Source organism: Pantherophis guttatus, chromosome 2, assembly GCF_059756535.1.
Source record: "Pantherophis guttatus breed Tessera chromosome 2, ASM5975653v1, whole genome shotgun sequence".
Taxonomy (NCBI): domain Eukaryota; kingdom Metazoa; phylum Chordata; class Lepidosauria; order Squamata; family Colubridae; genus Pantherophis; species Pantherophis guttatus.
In genome coordinates, this window is record NC_142064.1 from 41,920,993 (window position 1) to 41,934,269 (window position 13,277).

At 38.7% G+C, this 13,277-nt stretch overlaps 1 protein-coding gene across 1 annotated transcript in view; it reads left to right on the top strand.

Moving 5' to 3' along the window:
• ADGRV1 (adhesion G protein-coupled receptor V1) overlaps positions 1 to 13,277 on the top strand; it is a 277,279-nt gene that overhangs the window by 123,785 nt on the left and 140,217 nt on the right. The window contains exons 53-56 of the mRNA XM_060690619.2: positions 916 to 1,062; positions 9,204 to 9,459; positions 9,938 to 10,140; positions 11,467 to 11,643. Of these exons, the coding sequence (XP_060546602.2) occupies positions 916 to 1,062; positions 9,204 to 9,459; positions 9,938 to 10,140; positions 11,467 to 11,643 (783 nt within the window). The remainder of the gene's footprint in view (positions 1 to 915; positions 1,063 to 9,203; positions 9,460 to 9,937; positions 10,141 to 11,466; positions 11,644 to 13,277) is intronic.

Consider the following 13,277-nt stretch of genomic DNA (forward strand, 5'->3'; position numbering starts at 1 on the left):
CACCATATTATTCATTCGTCTTTGGATAGCAAGATGGATGGTATATAAAAGTAACAATAAATAAAAATGCATTGGAACCTGCAATTTCCCTCATTTTTTAATTGTGAATTCTGTTGTGATGGCTTATAAAATTAAGAAAATGTATTGTTTTACTAATCAGATTTATATCCCAGCCTGCCCAAGGCAACTTAGTAATTTACACTGATGACAATAGATAAAAATACTGCATTGTTAAGTTAGTTTGACAGATCACTGGTTCAAGGATACCTGAATCCAAGTCCAGCAATCTGTTCGCTACCACATAATGGTGTCATGATGGGTGCGAACATCTTTATAAAAACTGGCCTAACTTATTTATTGTTTATTTCTATCATGAAATTAAATATAGGGAACTCAGTTTCTTCACTGGCCGCATTTCAGCCATACCAATTTTCTCTGCTGTAGAAGGTTGTCAAAATGGGAACCAACATTTCTCAGGCTAGATAGAACTTTTAAGTAAACATTGATCAGAAATCTCCTAATCTTAAGGCCAGGAAAACTTTAGTAGAGCTACAGGAATTGATTTCAAAATTTTGCAGTAGGCAGATCTGTATGCATATGGAGAAAGAAAGGAAAAAAAGCTTCTATCTATTGTGGAATAAAGCCATATCACATCTTTGAGTGTAAGTGGATTTCTGAGTATGGGTTAAATATCTAGGGAGTATAGTCATATTGCTGTGCCTGAAGTGAAGATTTACTGCTTTTATTAAAGCAAAATCTGATAGTCACACCTTTTCAGTTTATCTTATGATTTTAACTATTTTTATACATTTTTGAATATATGGTTATTCTTTTTTGTTAGTGCTTAAAGAGCAGAAAAACAAGATATATATATATTAAACTATGTATTATTTTTCACCATTGGTATGTTTTTAGAATTCTTTATTTAAACAAGCAGAAGAAATGGAACAGGACACCTTGATCACCTTGAATGTTGAGCGCTTAATAAGTACATTTGGACATGTTATAGTACACTGGGAAGCTAGCGGGAGTATTAATGACATATTTCCAACTTCAGGGATGGTATGTATTTTGCCAAAACTTTAGCTATTGAAACTGCCAACTGGTTTAATTGCTAATGTATTACTGATTTAATTAAATAAGAATGAAATTGACTAATATTAATTTAGAAGTTTTCTTCCCTCATATTGTCCTTTAATTTCTTGATCTAAAATTTCAAAATCATTTTGACTTATGCAAAGAACTTTTCTTCCTTTGCTTTCATGTGGCATTCTTCATGCCACATGATAACTTTATCTAATTTTCTTTAAAAGAAAAAGCAAAATTATGAAAATTAAAATGTAAAGCAAACTAGTAATTTGTTTGATCATAATCATAATAGTAGTATTGTTTAATATTCTTAAATCAATGCAATAAGGCCATTAAGCTAACCATGTTGTTAAATGAACCCATTATCCTAAATGGGTGTCTTTTGTCAGAAAATGGCAAAAAAACAAAAATGATCATAAATGCAAGCCAGTTGTCAAAGCGCCCAAAATGCAATCATGTGATCACAAGATGAGTACAGCACTTGTAAATTTGAGGATAGGTCTTGACAGGGGTGGGTTCTAAATATTTTTACTACCGTTTCTGTGGGTGTGGCTTATTTTGTGGGCGTGGCTTGATGGTCATGTGACTGGCTGAGTGTGGGCAACTCAATGTCACTCATGTCAAGGGGTTCCTTGCCTGGCCCCTCCCCTCCCAGCCATTCCTTTTCACACCCAGCCTCAACGTATCTGTAGTTCTGTAAAAATGTTGTTCACCTTTTTTCAACTTTATTATCTACATACTATAGATGTACTTTCATGGACCACTGAAAAGAGGAAAGGGCTCACATGCTTTGCTCAAGAGTGTGATAGGCAACAGGCTTTTAAGGGGCTGCCAGAAGGGGGGACAATGTATTTTCCAAAGCACCAGAAGGCAAAACAAGAAGCAATGGATGGAAACTGAACAAAGAGAGAAGCAACCTAAAACTAAGGAGAAACGTCCTGACAATGTGAACCAATATAGGTGCAGAAATATTTCAGTCATAATTTCAATATAAAATAGCCATTTGTGCATATTGTTCAAAACAGTAATTAGTATTATGGCTGATGTTTGACAGCAAGCGTAAAAGTCAAAGATCACAAGAGGGCTTCTTTCACTGTATGTATACAAAACATCACATACCAGGAATAGTATATTAAGATGGACTTATGCAACCTGATGTACAAAATAAACAGACACATATTTATGCTCTGGACTATAGTCATTGAATGCATGTAAATCCCTGAAAAATATGTGATAGCCCTGGGCAAAAGAAAGGCAGTAAAATCACTTTAGATGTAGGGACAGTGTAAAATATTAATACATGATAAATAATGGAACAATTAAAAATAATAGCACAGAGGGTTTTTTTCTCTCTCTCTCTTCCTCTTTCTCTTCTATCTCTCTCTCCTTCCCTCTTTCTTTCTTTCTGTCTGTCTGTCTGTCTCTTTCTGTCTCTCTCACTCACACACATACACAGACACACACACCTGGTCTGGGCACAAAGTATCTGTTACAGAAGTTCTCATTTTTCTCTATAATATACCTCATACTAATCGATACCGTATCTCTCAACTATGTAAAGCCTATGCATGTTTACTTGGCAGTAAGCTACTCTCTTTCAGTGGGAATTACTCCTAATAGATACACATGATTGCAGACAAACAGTTAGCTCAGTTGTTTAATAGGCTGTAAACCTTCTACATTAACAAAATTTATACCTAAACAACAGAATATAGGAGCAAAAAATCATAGCAATAGTCTGAGCTATGCTTTTCTTCTTTAAATGGAAGTACTATACTACCCATTTTAACCAGACATTAAGACTCATTAGTTTGGAATACTAGTATGGCTTGCACTGAACCTTGACAGTACTTGTTTTCCTTACAAACTAGCTCAACTTTCTTTCTTTAAATCTTCTTTTTGTTACACACCGCCCGCTTCGTTTTTAGGGAAAGAGAATGGACTGGGGGGGGGGGCCTTTGGAAATAAAAGCACAGCAAGAGAAAAGGGGAAAGTCTGGATTCTGGACTATAAGCCTTCATTCTAATTCTTCCCAATCCCTTTCCTTCCCACTCTTGAATCCTTCTCCCCTCCCCTTCTTTTGCTTGAAATTCCTTTCAGGGTGGGAGGGAAAACCAAATAAAAACAGGAAGGAGGCAAGGACAGAAAATGGTGCATGGCTGCAAAACAGCCACTTTCTGGGACTGAAAAGTTGAGGGGACCCAAGGAACCAGCATCCAGCCGGGACTAAGAAGACCCCTGCTCCCACCCTGCCTTCTTTTTCTCTTCCTGCCCTTGCTCTTCTCTCTCCCGGGAAGAAGGGAATTAACCTTAAAAAAAAAAAGAAAGCTCTGCTGCTGAGCAAAGAAAGCAGTAGCTGGGAAGGATGTTGCTACGAAGTTAAAACAATGAAAAAATTGCCCTTCCCCTGTTCCTACGCTCCCTCTTTTTCTCCCCACCAGTTTCTTTTAGCTTTGGCTCTGGTGCCAAAAGAGAGAATTCTCTTTTGTTTGTGAAGTCCCCCTCCTTTTTTCCCCGCCCAGCTGGAGAAAGACAGGAGAGGACTGCTGCTGCCCCTATCACTCCCAGTGCAGTATCTGCATGCAACGCCACTGACCAGCAGGGAGAGGGGAGCAAAGCAAAGCAAAGCTTGCTGAGCTCTCCCCCATCACCTGCCACCCCAAATTATGCCCCACTGCGAGACGCGCATTTTACCGGAGAGTGGCAGCTGTGGGTCATCTCTCAGCCATTGAGTGCAGGGAGTGCGAGGCAATTACCTTCTCGCACTCAGGAGAAGTTTTTCTTTACTTTGCAAGGTTTTTCCCTGCACACAACGGCTGCGAGACGACCTGGAGCTGCCAGTCTGTGCTCTGCCAGGCGAGCAGCAGAGCGAGTAAGCCAATGATCTGCCGGCTTCCTGTAATCTGCAGTTTACTCATAAGCACCATGCTCACGAGTAAACTTGCTCACGAGAAAACTTGCTCCACGAGTAAACTAGTAAACTTGCTCATGAGTAAACTGCAGATTAGAGGCAGCCAGCAGATCGCAGACTACCTCCTGCCTCCGTGCTTCGAGGAGGCTGAGCAGCAGCGTGAAGAGCATGGGACGGGAGGTGCAGGAAGTGGTTGCCAGCGATGCCCTCAGGTGAAGATGTTGTGGGCGGGGAGGCTTGACCCCCCCCTCTTAGGAGCCCCAGTTTACTTGTGAGCACCATTGGCATTTCTCCCTGTCTCTGCCAGCCAATGTTGCTCACAAGTAAACTGCAGCTAAGATCTCCCACATGCTTCCCTTGCAGGCCAGGCCAGCTGGGGGAAATGCACGGGAAGAGCTCCAGTGCCATGATCTCCCGTGTGCTCCCCTCCCTCCCTGCTCGCATCGGTCCACCACCTGCTGCTGGTATCACCCCTCCACCAGCTCTCCCACCCCCACCCACACATACCCTTCAGCCTTATCTTTGCCAGCAGCGGTGTGCAGAAATACGGGGAATTAGAATTAGAGTTAGATTCTACAAGTAGTGGCTTGGCGGGGCTTTGCTCGCATGCGCGCCAAACTTACTCTCCATGCAAGCCCGTTAGCAATCTGCCCAGCTGAGATGCGGCAATCCACTCTGCCGCACCTGTCTTTAGGTCTTTAGGTCTTTAGCTGGGCTAAAGAAAAAAGAAATAAAAAGTAAGAATAACGCGGGGGGAGGGGGCGGGAGAGCCAGCTCCTGGACAAAGAGAACCGGTTTGGTGACGTCATATCGTCACCGCTACCGGCTCAGCCGAACCGGGAGGAACCCACCACTGGGTCTTGAGTAATTTTTTTGGGGGGAGGGGGTTGATTGTAACTTTGAATGTATGAGACATGCTTTTATATAAATTGTGAATTTACTTTGGTTGAAAAGGTGCTTTCTGTGTGATGTTACTTCAGTCCTTCCTAGGGGAAGTAAGTTGTGATATACACTATTTTTTAGAAATCCTGTATCAATACCATATTTGAGGGAAACAATTAAAATATAAATTTATACTACAATGTATACTGATACGAAAACACTGCAGTGTGTCTTTTTGCTACGTGTGTGTGTGTGTGTGTGTGTGTGTGTGTGTGTGTGTGTGTGTATGTTTTCTCAGGTTTTCACGGGTGTTTGTATGTAGGTCTTTGGTTATTCGGGTCTTCTCCCACGTAAAATTGGAAGTGTCTTGGCGACGTTTCGACGAAGTCTCATTCGTCATCTTCAGGCTGGTGTTCTCGGCTTCATGCTTCCAGGAGCAATGTGTGTGATCGCAGCTGTTTCTTCCTTTTAACTGCCAGTGGGGGTGTGAACTGACTGGGTGGGAGCTTGGCTGTGTTCTGATTGGGCGGAGGTGTGCTCTGATTGGTTGGGGGTTTGGCTGTGCTCTGATTGGATGGGGGGTTGGCTGTGCTCTGATTGGATGGGTGTGTGTTCTGTTTAGGTGGGGCCTCGGGTTAGTCTGAGTAGCAGGGGGATTTGAGCTGGTGAACTGTGTTGCTGTTGTTTGGCTTCATGTTCGTGGCCGTGCCACCTTTTCATGGTGGGTGTCAGTCTGCTTTATGTATGGATTGGAGGGGTTTAAAGTGGCTAATGATGCAGCTGTGGTCTGGCTTCTGGTCCTGAGTCGTGCCTCCTCATCAGTGTTGGTTTGAGTCTGCTGTCTGCGTGGATATGTGGTCGTTGCATCCTGTGTGGCTCTCGTGTGGGTCTGGTGTCATTCTTTGTGTTAGGGACTCGTTTGTCAATAAGGGCGGGTTTCCAAATGGCTGGTAGGCGGGAGGTATCATCTCGTTTATTCATGCTGTATAGACGTTTTTCTATCTCGATGGCTTCTCTGATTATTCTGTTGTTAAAGTGTTCAGTTTTGGCGATAGTTCTGGTCTTTTTAAAGTCAATATCATGTCCTGTGGCTTTGAGGTGTTGGACCAGGGAAGAAGTTGGTTCCTCTTTTCTGACTGAGTTCTTGTGTTCTTCAATGCGTGCACTTATTCTTCTGTTGGTTTGTCCAATGTATGTGGTGGAGCAGGCGGTGCATGGGATTTCATATACTCCTTGATTTTCTAACTCAATTTTGTCTTTGGGGTTTCTTAGGATGGTGGATATTTTTCGGTTTGTGCAGAATGCTGTTTTGATGTTGTGTTTGTGGAGGATCTTGCTGATTTTATCTGTGGAGCCCCCATCTAAACAAAACACACACCCATCCAATCAGAGCACAGCCAACCCCCCATCCAATCAAAGCACAGCCAAACCCCCAACCAATCAGAGCACACCTCTGCCCAATCAGAACACAGCCAAGCTCCCACCCAATCAGTTCACACCCCCACTGGCAGTTAAAAGGAAGAAACAGCTGCGATCACACACATTGCTCCTAGAAGCACGAAGCCGAGAACACCAGCCTGAAGATGACGAATGAGACTTCGTTGAAATGTTGCCAAGAAACCTCCAATTTTACGCGGGAGAAAACCCGAATAACCAAAGACCTACATACAAACACCCGCGAAAACCTCAGAAAACACACACACACACACACACACATACACACACACATATATATATTACCTTGGATCGTGTCAACTTACAATGCTGTTTATGAGTACCTGCAGGAAACTATTTAATATTGTTGCACTTATTTCTTAACTTATTTCTTATTTCTATTAACATAACGATTTTAAATTGGGATATTTTAAATTTCTGGGATTTTAATTGGAGCCTAATTATTTAATGATTTTAAATTTTAATTGTTGTTTTGTTTTGTGTTTTTAATAGGCTGTACACCGCCCTGAGTCCTTCGGGAGAAGGGCGGTATAGAAATAAAATTATTATTATTATTATTATTATTATTATTATTATTATTATTATTATTATTATTATTATTATTATTATTATTATTATTATTATTAATAAGCATGGATTGATTGTATAGAAAATGGACTGAAGTGGATCTAATTTAATGAAGACAAAATTGAATGTCACTCAGATGATACAAATTATACAATAGCACTTTCTTACTTGCTGCTGCATAGACTCAGTGAAAATTCACTCATGAAGAGGAACACACCCCTTCAACAATATGAGTTTGGGTATAAAATGGCAAGAGATGACTTTTAGGAAATACCCAGATTTCTTTTCTAAATTGAAAGTTTCAGTATTGCTGTTTAGGTAAAGAGGTTGTGCTTACTCTAGAAAAAAATTCTAAAATGTTATGAGGTTCCCTTTATAAGTACTCAAGATTATAGTCAGTTGCCATTGCAAAGGATTATTGTAGGAAAAAATGTGTTTTTTATTTCTTCTGAATGCCAATGCAACTTAGAATTTTAATACAAAAAGCAAAATAAACTTTGTTAGACATAAGAAAAATCCAAAATCATATTAGCATACTCTTCCTCTCCAACAACATTAAGTTTCTATCCGGTAAACAAAGCAAAAGTTGCATATTTAAGCTATGGAATTTGCAATAGTCTTAATAGGAAATACAGGAATAAACTGCAGATATTAAAATATCCTCTTCCTAAATTTGAGTAAGGTAGTATCTGATATTTCAACTTGCTTCAACCTGCTTTCTTCAAAATACGTTGGACTACAGTAGGAGTTACAGTCCAGCTTCCCTGTAAGATTCTATTTTGTACTATAGCTAAACAAAATAAACATTGAAAAGAAAACCAGCATTACCAATTCAATTATTGGTTACAACTTGTATATTTCCAGTACTACAAAAGTATCCTAGATATACTTTGTTTGTTTGTTTGTTTGTTTGTTTATAAAATGTATTTGTTGCCCATCTTACTGCAGGGTATCTCTATGGCAATGATAGCTAACCTTTTTGCCATCGCATGCCAGGAGAGGGGGGGTGGGGGAGGTTCACGCATGCGCATGCCCACACCCATAATTCTATGCACCCTGCCCTGCTCATGTGCGTGCAACCCCCCCTCCCCCCTATTTCTGGCATGCAATGGCCTCTCTAGGAGTCTCTGGAGACTGGGGACAGCAAAAAATGTCGCTCTCTACATGGGGCTCCCCTTGGGGTCCACCCGGAGGCTCCAACTGGTGCAGAATGCGGCCGCGTGGGGGATTATGGGAGCGACTGGGCGCTCCCATGTGACTCCTCTCCTGCGCGAGCTGCATTGGCTTCTAGTGGACTTCTGGGTGTGCTTGAAGGTTTTGGTGGTCACCTTTAAAGCGATCCATGGCTTAGGGCTGGGGTACTTACGGGACCATCTTCTGCCACCAATTGCCTCCCACCGGCCAGTTCGCTCCCACAGAGAGGGCCTCCTCAGGGTGCCGTCGGCCAGACAATGTCGGCTGGCGACCCCCAGGGGGAGAGTCTTCTCTGTGGTGGCACCTACCCTCTGGAACAATCTACCCCTAGAGATACGAGTGATCCCAGACCTCTGGACTTTTCGTCAGGCCCTTAAAACCTATTTCTTTCAGTTAGCCGGGCTGTCCTGATTTTATAGTGGGTTTTTAAAATTTGAAATTGGTTTTAAATTGAAATGTTTTAAATTATGGGCCAAACTTATTTAATTATTTTAAATCTATTTTAACTTTTGTGTACAAATATTTTACTTTGGCTGTTCACCGCCCTGAGTCCGAAAGGAGAAGGGCGGTATAGAAATCTGATAAAATAAATAAAGAAATAAGAAAGAAATAAGAAAGAAAAATGGGCCTTCCCTCCCAGCCCCAGGCCCTCCGGAGGCAGGAAACAGCCTGTTTCCCTACTTCTGGTGGGCCCAGAAGGCCTGAAAATCAGTTGGCTGGCGCACGCATGTGCACCAGAGCTGAGCTGGCGTGCCCACTGATATGGCTACGCGTGCCACCTGTGGCATGCGTGCCATAGGTTCGCCATCACGGCTCTAGGGGCTTACAATATTATTTACAATTTATTTATGTTTCACTATTATATTGCAAGTAGTTGAATAAGCATAGATAATTATGTAACTTAAAAAAAGCAATGACTTTTAAAAGTCTTTTTAAAAGTAAGCAATATTGATATGGCAATTTGATTAGGATAATTTGATTAAATGTTTCCTTTAATTGAAACAAAAACTGCTAACTTTCACTTGATTGCATCTTAAACTGTTGTGTTAAGCCAACAGTTATGTAACAAATATAAAGTTGTATATTTTCTTGTTAAATTCTCTAGGTGGCATTTTCAGAGGGTCAGGCTTTGTCAACAGTAACATTAACAGTCCTTGCAGACGTTATTCCTGAAGCTTCAGAGACACTGATTATAACTCTCATTCACATTAGCACCGTGGGCATTCAAGACCCCCAGAGAGGAGCCATAATTGATAGAAGTCGAGCAAAAGCTATACTTACTATTCTGCCCAATGACACTCCCCTTGGTGTAGTAGGATGGCACACAGATTCTCTTTTTAACAAAGTAGAAGAGCCTGAAGGTGAGTCAGTTCTGAGAATATCCTAGAGAAATTCAAGTATATATTTCCAGAATTTTTTTTTAAAAAAAGGTTTTCTGATATACAATGTTGCAGTTACATCTATAGATTTTAAAGAAAACAATTCTGAGTATAGTTTCAAACTTTTTATGTAGAATACAATATATGAGTAGCAAGAAATATGAGTTATAATTTTGTATTTAAGTGAGACATTTCACTGATTTTTTTTAAAAAAAGCATTTGAAATGTTTGAAAAAACTATGTTTAGAAAAGTGTGCTTACAGTTTTTTAAATTTCTTAATTTTTATCATAACACATTTTTTTTCTTGATCCTAGAGAAAATGCAATTTATGGAAGTAATATGAGTTATTATTATTATGTAGTTCATTAGCTATAATCATATTAGTTTTGGTTGGAAAAAAACAAACTCTTTCAATAAGAATATATATATTCATTAACTTTAATATTGTTTTTTTCCTAGGGACATCAACTACTATTACTTTACATATTTTCAGAGAACAACCATTTGTTGGTGATATTAGTATACACGTAATATCCCACCCTATCTTTTCACTCCCACTTGTTAATCAAGCCATTGAAAATGAAGATTATAGATTGGAAAACAAGACCATTATTATGACAGAGAATATAACATTAGTTTCAATTAATGTAACCATTTTACCAGTGAGTATTTGAAAGTATATAAATAGTTTGTAGAAAGCCTATATGTGAATGACATGAAAAGTGAAAATATTTTTCTGATTAATATTTCTGCATAAAAGTAGGATAGTACTCAATAATTTAATGTTATCATTCCCAATACATCTAAATCTGAACTAATTACATTCCCTGTATTTAAAAATCTATTTTTTCACTGTCTTTCAACTTTACAGTATATTTCATACTTCAAATGTTATTTACGCTAGTTGAAAATTCCCAAGTTGATTAGTGTTTGAATATTATTTGTGTGTGAGAAAAAGTCCAGATATATCTATGTACTTTATGATTGATTGATTGATTAATAAATCAGTTAATAAATAGAAAACTTGCTGGTGTATTGCCCTCTATAATTTGTAATCTCAACAATTTCTAGATTTTATCTACATGTTCTCTGAGTAAATGGTATGGACTATTCTATCATATTTATGATGTACTATTAGTAATAATAATTTATTAAATTTATGAACGCCACTTTGATGTAGTGATTAAGACATCAGGCTAGAAAACAAAAGACTGTGAGCACATGGGCAGGAAGCCAGCTCAGTGGCCAGTCATTTTTCAGCCCTAGGAAGGAGGCATTGGTAAACCACTTCTGAAAAACTTTTCAATACAATTCAACAGAACAAAAATAAATTCATATGCTGCCCAATCTCCAATGATTCTGGTTTCTATTAAAACATTCCATGCTTATTTTCTGATGCTACAATTTTGTACAATCTCTGCTGCACCTCACCTGGATAGATTTTCCTCATTTTTGTGAAGGCAAAGTGATTCCATTCTAATATATTATGACATTTCTCTACAAGCCATATCATCTTTTGGGCCAGACAAAGCTTAATTAAACTCAAACAGAGGATTTGAATTTAGTTTCACAAAGTGACAGGGCCAAAATCATTTATCCCTATTATAGTGCAATTGCAGGTTTGATGGAACACGTAGATACAATCTGGGAGAAGCTGTCCTTCAGACAATCTAAACCCTTTATCTGTAATCTTTAACCTTAAATTAATGAATTTATCTTTAACTTTTCCTTAAATTGATTAGGTAATCAGATATGCAGAGAAGCACAGATTTTGATACAATGAAATTATATTTTCAGCAAAGAAAATATAATTTTTAACAACCATTTGTTTTTAAATAACTAATCTTCTTTATATTAAGAGAATTGGTTGCTTGGTCATCCATGTCTTTACTTTCCATTGAAATAATCATAACTTGAAATGATTTCTCTTACTAGTCTATCCAAAATCTGAATCTGCAAAATAATTTAAAACATTTTTTATCTTACAGGATAATATTCCAGAATTACAAGAGGGATTTTTAATCAATATTAGTAGTGTGCAGTTACTGAATTCTTCTCTTACTAGAGGGCAACAGAGCATGAAGAAACTTGGTTTAGAAATAGCTGAGATTTTAATTGAAGAGAATGATAACCCCAGAGGAATATTTCAGTTCAATATTAACAAGGTGAGAACAAACTGAAACATCTCAGTATCAAGAGCAGTAGAAACTATTCTTATTCTAAGCTGACCATTTCAAGCAGTGGGGAAATCTGAACCGTTTTGCCACTGGTTCGTGGCTGCGCATGCACGCTGCATGCGTGCATGCATAGTGCGCACCAAACACGTGCTGCACATGCACATATGCGCAGTATGTGCTAGAAGGCTTGGGAAGGTAAGTAGACAACGAGGGGGAGGAAATCAGCTGTACTCTGGTAGTAAAAAATGCTTTTAAAAGGTAAAAAAAGGTTCCGACGATCACAGCTGTGGCGCGTGATTTTCGGAACCTTTTCCCCCCCACTTTCTTAAAGCACTTAAAACTACGGGTTTACCGGTAGTAAAAAATGCTTTAAAAAAGTTTTTTAAAAGTTTACCAAGCTCACACGCCACAACTGTGATCATCGGAACCTTTTTTTTTTTAACCAGTTCTGATGATCACGCGTCACTCAGCTGATCGTCGGAACTTTTCTGTTTTTACTATCGGTTCGGTGAACCAGTAGCATTTTTTACTACAAGTTTGGGAGATCCGGCCTGAACCGGTAGCATTTCACCCCTGATTTCAAGGTATGTAGGTAATAATACATAGGTTAAAACGTGAAATTATAAATCTTTTACTGATGCTTAATATGCCCATTGCTATTATGTTTTCCTATGATATAATGAAGCCAAGTGGTTCATAATCATAATTTTTCCTATTTATTTATCTTAACCTGAATATAACAAGATTAGTTGACAAATACTTGCTAAGCATCTATTGATCCTTACCACTAAAGGTCTTGAATCTTATTCATTCAATCAATTTCATTACAATCTGGTGACTTTCAGCAGTTTACATATATAATACATGCTATATAATATGACAAAATAATTAAATATTATTCCTGTAAGATCTAAGAGGTTGGTTACTAGATTCTATTTAGAACAGGCATTTCTACAGGTACTCAGATGCCAAACCATAAAGGTCAAAACCAGCAGAATAATATAAATAATAAAATAATAAAATACCTGAAAATCAATTGTCGCTCTATTTAGGTCTATAAATTCCATATTATGTATTTCCAGCATTGAGAGCTGGTGAATATACATTCTGAATTATTTGTAATTTTTAAGTAGTCTTTATGGGCAATCCAGCCTAAAGTAGGTTGTAGTAGCCTGTTACAGTGGTAATGAGGGTGTGAGTTTTAGCCTACCAGGTAAGGCCACAAGTGGAGCATTATTTGAACTTTGGTGAGGGCATTTCTACTTGCTATTCTACCTTCAAGCAGGAGCTGTGACAGTAGATGAACCCCCAATTGTGAATCTGTTCCTACATTTGCTTGTGAGATAACAGAAGTAACACTACAGTTGATAGAGAATCTTAATGTACAAACTGTAGTTACATCTTTCTTAGATTAAACTTCAAGCTGTTCTCTCCCATCCAGACCCTTAAAATCTCCAGGCAGTAAAAATAGAATATCAATTGTATTTCACCTACCTCTCCATCTGTTCCCCTCAATAGACAGATTAGGCAGATATCCAAAGAACAGGTGGCACAATACAACATTGACAGATTCTTGTCCACTTCACAGTATTCGTAGGCCAAAAGGATTTCTGATAATATGC